This window comes from Nannobrachium achirus, assembly GCF_963921795.1.
Source record: "Nannobrachium achirus genome assembly, chromosome: 15".
In the NCBI taxonomy this organism is placed as follows: Eukaryota; Metazoa; Chordata; class Actinopteri; order Myctophiformes; family Myctophidae; genus Nannobrachium; species Nannobrachium achirus.
In genome coordinates, this window is record NC_137822.1 from 11,682,417 (window position 1) to 11,689,376 (window position 6,960).

Genomic DNA, 6,960 nt, shown 5'->3' on the forward strand with positions numbered 1-6,960 from the left:
GGACTGCCAATGAATATTCCATATTTGAATATTCCTTCGAATATTAAAAAATAAAATAATATTCGACTATACAAAATTAAGTTTTGAATAAAATGTAAAAAGCTTGTAGATTAGCGGTGGTTTAGCGACACACTGACCGTCCCACTCGCAGACGGACACAAAGTGCCTCTGCGAGTCGGTAGGCTTAGACTTGCAGTTGCTCTGTATTAGAAAACACACACGTTTAATCACACAATGTAACTTAAATTGATTCAAAATGATAACGAGGCAAGCTGAAACGGGCGATTCATTTGGTAGTGAAGGCAGACTGTTTACTCACATGTCTCTCACATTTCTCTTGTGGCCTACCTTAATTTGATTTAAACAAAAAACAAATCACAGCACAATGAGCGCATTGTTGGAGCAATGAGTCCCCGTTCTCCAGATAAATCCGCACAGCTTAATTATAATTAGGCTATAGAATAAAATAAGGATGAATCATTAATTTGATCTAGCAAGAGATTGCATTTCTTAGCAGCATTTCTAGAGAAAGAAATAGACTTCTTTTATAGAAGTTTTACAGCATATAATATTTTATATATTAATATGCCAGCATTAATCAATATACATTCGAAATTCGATTTGAATGGATCGAATCCACGTGGTGTTTTAAAAGGAATATTCAAACATAATTTTTGGCCAATTCTGGCAGCACTATTATTTACACATGGCATATCACATGGCATATCCATCCAGCATAATATGTCCTTGTATATCCAAAATTATCGCTTTTCAGGAAATTAAAATAAGTAAGGAAAGAATAACCAGTGCATCCAATGTACTTTAGTTCATTTGTAACCAATGTAGCTCATTTAACACGCCTGTGTGAAATTAGCGGTACATAGAAAAGGACAACTTACAGTATATATACTATAATATAATATGGGTTTTCCTTCAATGTTTTGGACATCACAGGTTTAACTTAAAGTTAGACCATGTAACTTTTTTTATAAAACAAATCTTAAAATGGTCCTAGCTGTTAAATCGCTAAAGTTTTAGAACCCCCACTCCGTTATTTTCAGCTTCTAAAGCCTTCTCTTTATATGTTTTCTATGATCCCTGCCCGGGACCGGTTTTCGCGGAAAAATTGCGTCATCACACTACCGGCCAATCACAGTGAGGGTTATACACTGCCGGCCAATCACAGCGCAGAACATACACTGCCGGGCTCTCTGGTGGGTTTAGGAAACACGCCTTCAGGAAGTACACTGCAGTGTTTACACTGGAGGAGTCTAGCATGTAACTCCCCAACCGCTGCTCGTAGAAGGACACGGGAGACCTCATTGAAAGCGTCTCGGCGAGGCGAGGCGGACGCGGTGGTCTGACGGCCCGGTCCGCGAGCGAAAAACGGACGAAAAAAGCAAACGCGACCGCGGTTTGCTATACTGCTACAGACCACCAGTTGAGCAACTTACACAGTATAGCTTTAACTGTTTTACTCCTACTGACTTTTGTTCCATTTCTGGACCCTCTGAAGTTGCCTAGAGACCAGCATCTCCAATATGAAGGCCTACATAACCAGCTTTGTGACGTTAAATTAGCTGAATTTTAGTTTGTTTATAGTGTCAGAACTTTTTGAAGAGTGCGGCGTTACTGCAACTGCAAGTTCTTCATATAAGGTAACCCATATTTCAAATGCGTGGCATTGAAACGGCAAGTGTAAGTAAAGCCTAACATACTGTTGAACCCATGGGAATTTGTGCGTCTGTCTCACACACCTGCAACGATGATGGATGAACATCTCAAAGCTACGCGTGCTCAACAGACGTCTACCGACAAGTTGACCTAACCAATTTAGGAGTACCAATCTCTTCTCTCCTCCTTTCATGTCAGCCGTCTAGCTCTAGCACAGTCAACCCCAAACACAAAAGACTGACATTATCTGTGATGAGAACCAGATGAGGAATGAGACTAGGCAACTAGCTAAGGCTCAGGGCGACAGACAGAAACACTGGTGTAACTGAGGCCAGCCCTGGAGCAAGGCTGTGTTACAGTATGGTGGACACTGCAGCTAATCCAAGGCAATTGATGAATGAGTACACCGTGACCGTAAACTGTTTAGATCTGTTACTGAAATACTGTATAGACTATACAGCCTTGTTTGAAGGGAACGAAGGGGAACACCCATTGGTTTCATCTGAAGAACATTCAGAAATCATACTGTAAGTGGTTGTGAAACTGTCAAATGTGACATGTAGCTGCCTGGTAGGTGGATACTTTAGACTTGCGGTAGGCAACAGGCACCATACTGTAAGTATAAGCTCTCGTCGAAACATGATGACTTTATAATATGACATGCTGGCCGTTATTAGCTTCTTAAATAGCCATACTGGTTATGTGACGTGTTTGTTCATACGTGTGTCTGAGTGTGTGCTCGTAAAAGAGTAAAAGGCTGGCGCTAGAGTAAAGGTCTCTGGGTGGGTCAGTGTTATTGTAGTGTGGATAATAGTTAATGCTAGTTTTTCATTCAGACGTGTAGTGTTTAACACTCAAATACCTGGAACGCGCCCGAGTCGCGTTAGATTTTAACCACTTTAACCATTATTTTATGCTTTAACTTTAGAAAAATAGCAGATATACAAGCTCACAGCGCGGCACCGAGTGCCGCGCTGCGAGCTTGTAGATCTGCTATTTTTGAAAAATCGTGAAAATTAGTGCAAGTCTTTGAATATCTTTGACCCGACTACTAAATCCTTCCTCTAAATCAGTGGTTCTCAAACTTTTTCATGTCAAGGACCCCCAAAATTACAGGTATTTAGCCACGGACCCCCATCTCAAAATATGTTGTTCCAGGGACCCCCCAGAAGCAAATATTTGAGTTACAAATGTTCGCTTTTATATATTCAAAGACTTGCAAAGAAAAATCATGATTTTTCAAAAATAGCAGATCTACAAGCTCGCAGCGCGGCACTCGGTGCCGCGCTGTGAGCTTGTATATCTGCTATTTTTCAATGGTTAAAGTAGTCAATAAGCCTAAATGGGTTAACAACTTGAAGGATGTTACCAAATTGGGAAGGACCATGTTGTACTCGCTTACCCCATTATGTCTTTGTTCACTCAATAATGTAATCCGCCATGGAAACCCGAACTGTCGTTTGAAATTCAATAAAAATGTGAATATGCCCCATAGGCACTATCCATTTTCTCCTTTAGAAACACTCCATTGAGTCTCGCTAATAATGTCGCCGCCATACTGTTGTCGCTATTTGCTCTTCCCCGACAGGAAATAACTTTCCTCCCACATTACCGCTATTCTGCCCCCGATTCCACCTCACACTCCACGTGTGGCTTCATACCGGCCACCTCATAATCAATAATTCACCCAATTTTCATTCCACCCACCCCTTGCAGTGCAAGTGCCAAATGGACCCCTCTTTATTACCAATCTATCTCTGAATTACTCCGGTCTGCTTCCTCTCCACGCTCTTTTCAATTGTACCTCTACTCTACGCTTTCTCTCCTCTACCCTTGTGTTTCTCTCTCTGTGGTTCATACCAGGGCTGCAACTATCAATTTAATTCTTCAATTAATCAAATAATCAAGAGATTCATAAATTACTGCATACTGTATATTGTATATACGGTATAGTATAGTGACATTTCTTTCTTTGTTGTATCCCTATTTCATACTCTTGAGATGGAGCTCGTCAAGTCAGCCTAGCCTGCCCATCTTTCCATTGACTTTGATTCTTTTCATCATCTCTACCTGTCCCTCTCTCTCTCTCGGTGCTTAATTTATGTTCCGCCGTATGGTGGCGTTCAACAAAACGTTGCATTGTCACATGTTGTTAGCTTGTAGTTGTTTCTGTCGACAAGCAACACTTGTTGTGTGATGGAGTATAAATTGAGCTTTACCTTCTCTGATGTCTTTCGTGTCTCACTGATAGACGTCTTCAGGTTTCTTTTTGGAGCTGTGTGAAGCACAGGCTCCCTATACGTGGCCGTGTGGGTCTGTCTGTGTGTGTGTCTGTATGTAGCCTGAACTTCCTAAACTTCGGCACGTTACTAGTCCCACAGTTTTGCCACCACACACTCACGCCATATGTCAAATCGACCGGCTTACTCGGGAATCGTGGGCTAGTAACTTGCTAAGAGAAAGGTTCAATAGTTTAATTGATATTAATTTATTAGTGAATTAATTTTCCCCATTGACTTATAATGGGAATCGCAAAAACTCACATTCAATTATTTGTCTCTCGCAAACCATAGGGGCTAGAGTTTCAAGACTTGGAGAGGAGGTTCATAATGGTTTCAAGGATTAAATAAAAAATAATTGTGTCATTTGGCCGCATGGTGGCGCCATAACACCCCACTTTACGTTTTGGCCCGTAACTCTTGAACCGTAGGTCGGAAAATTAAAAATATTTTTTCCCTGGATTCCTTGGGTCATGACGCATCTCCCCATATAGGCCACGCCCATTTGCGCCATGATAGATTTTCCGCCATCTTGAATTTTCTCCAAAACACACTTTTTGCTCCTTTTCCTACATATTTTCTTCAAATGTCACAAAAATCGGTACACATGATCCACACACACACACACACACACATGATCCACACACACACACACACACACACACACACACACACACACACACACACAGCTCCACTTCACACGGGTGTGATTTTTTAGAAATCTCTCGGGATTTCCTCCTTTTTTCATCCTTCATGCAGCTGCTTTTCACATCTACCTCTCCTGTTTTTATTTTGTTTGTGTGAAACAGTTGAAGAAAACAGAGCAACCATGTTCATGTCAGACGTGACAATGACTGATTGATTATACTTAATGTGCCGGTGACACACACTGAAAATAGCCGATCTACAAGCTCACAACAGTTTTAGGGAGACAGTGACGCACAACTAATTATAAATCAGGCATAACAATGGCAGTATCTATATTCATTATGTTCATATTTTCTACAATGTTAAATCAAGGAGTCCTGTAATCCCAATCCCATGCATGACATTTTTTTTAATGAGGGTCTCCTTCATTACAAGGACACTATCAGTCACCAAATGATTATGAATTATCTAGATATTGAATAAAGCAAAACTGTCTTTGGGTACACACACAAGTAGACGCAAAAATTGCCAAATTGGTGTTTATATTTAAATTTCCCTTTGAGGATTTCTGTCTTTATTTCCAGAGCAGTTCTTTGCTGTATTTTTCAACTCGATTCGATGTGTCTAAAGTCAAGCCAAGAGAGCAAGATGATGAGGCATTGCTATTGGCATTATCTTTATCATTAGTTGGTCCCAGGGCAAAACCCACTGCTGGATTCCACATTTCAAATCTCCACTTGAAAGAGAAACGATGTGGGGGAAGATGAGAGAACAAAGTACAAAACAGACAGGCTGATTGCACGATGCTAGCGAGCAGCAGTAGTGGGGAGTAAAAATGATTACAGGGCTTCTAAACTGATACAGTAGATGCTTTATCAGCCTTGGTGCTCAGCAGGTAGAGCCGCCGCTTGGGAACCAGAAGGGTTCCCAGTTCGATCCGGGACTTCCCCAGAGTTGGTGTCGAAGTGTCCTTGAGCAGACACTTAATTGCTCACGATGAGCAGGCTTGTGCCTTGCATGGTTTCCTTTGCCATTGGTGTATGAATGTGTGAGTGAATGTAACGCAAAATCGTTGTAAATATGCCTTGGATAAAAGCGCTATATTAATGGACCATTTACCATTTTTACCCGTTTCTGTTCCCTGTTTCTGTTCATCTGATGGCGTCCCTTTGTCTCTCCTCTCTCTCTCTCTAAACAGGATCTGATGGCTAAAGTGCGGGCCATGCTCGCCACCTCCAAGACCTTCCAGCCTCCGACGTCCTGAAGAGAATGTGGCCATCGTCACCCCGCCAGGCAGACGGAGGGGTCCGCGGCTTTTCCCCCCTCTTCTTCTCTGCCTCGCCATGGTGACAAAGTCGAGCCCCCTGTACCTTCAGCCAATCAGCATGTGGCATTCTCCCCCTCCTTCCTGGAGCTGTAGTTGGCCTGGATGTGTTTTGAGCTTTCATCTCCCTGTTTGTCTTTAGTGTTGTGTCATCGTCCTTTGATGTGTACCTCCAGCATTGTAAGTGTGGATCGAGGAAGCTCTTGAACTACTTACTGTATAGTATCTGACTTTGTACCTGAGAAAACAAAACGTCTAGTGTCACCAGGGTGAAAAATGTGATGCAGTGTGTTATTATACTGTATATCACTATTGTCTTTTTTGGCACAGGAATTTTCAAAGCATGGTAAATGATTCATAGGCGTGTGTCTTGCATCGTGTCTGAAAAGAAAGGATTTTAATTTCCTCCCAAATTGTTGACGGAGACATTATTCGCTGCATAGCATAATTGTGCCGACCGACGCCAGAGGGGTTGTATTCCATCCTTCTGTGAAGGATTGCGTTGTTTTGTTCATTTTATTTCTCTCCTCCCCAATCCGTCCCTCTGTTGTTCGTTCTCTTCATTCTCTCTCCCATCTGTCTCTTTCCTCTCCACCTGGCCAGCTCACTTTAAAAATCCATTCTCTTTCTCGCTGTCGTCTCTCAGCTCCAACGTGTGGCCTTCTATTTTTTTTGTGTCAAGGTTCTACAGAATTCAAAGCAGAGCTGCTTTCTAATGCAAAATGTCAATAAATTTTGAAATAGAATTTCCCAGGAGCCTTGGCTTTATATATATATTTCTTCATCTTGAACGTGTGAGATTATAAAATGTCAATGACCGACTGATGGGATTTTGGTTTAATTCCCATATTTGTATATTCCTTTTCCAGAAGACGTTTCCACCCACAGAGTAAAACCACAGAGTCAATGAATATCCCATATTGATTTGAAGACACAATAAAGGGAGACCACACCGGGGAATATGCGTTTTTTGATAAGTTATATTGAAAATATAGTCAGAGTTCAAAGTACTGTACAGCAAGTACAGTAGAGCAT

At 41.6% G+C, this 6,960-nt stretch overlaps 1 protein-coding gene across 2 annotated transcripts in view; it reads left to right on the top strand.

Annotated features, from left to right (window-relative positions):
* Positions 1–6,656, top strand: part of sfswap (splicing factor SWAP) — a 115,782-nt gene extending 109,126 nt beyond the window's left edge. For both annotated transcript variants that reach the window (XM_080743833.1, XM_080743834.1), the window contains one exon: positions 5,800–6,656. In XM_080743833.1, coding sequence (XP_080599959.1) covers positions 5,800–5,865 — 66 coding nt within the window. In that variant the 3' untranslated portion in view covers positions 5,866–6,656. The remainder of the gene's footprint in view (positions 1–5,799) is intronic.
* Positions 6,657–6,960: the final 304 nt, after the last annotated feature.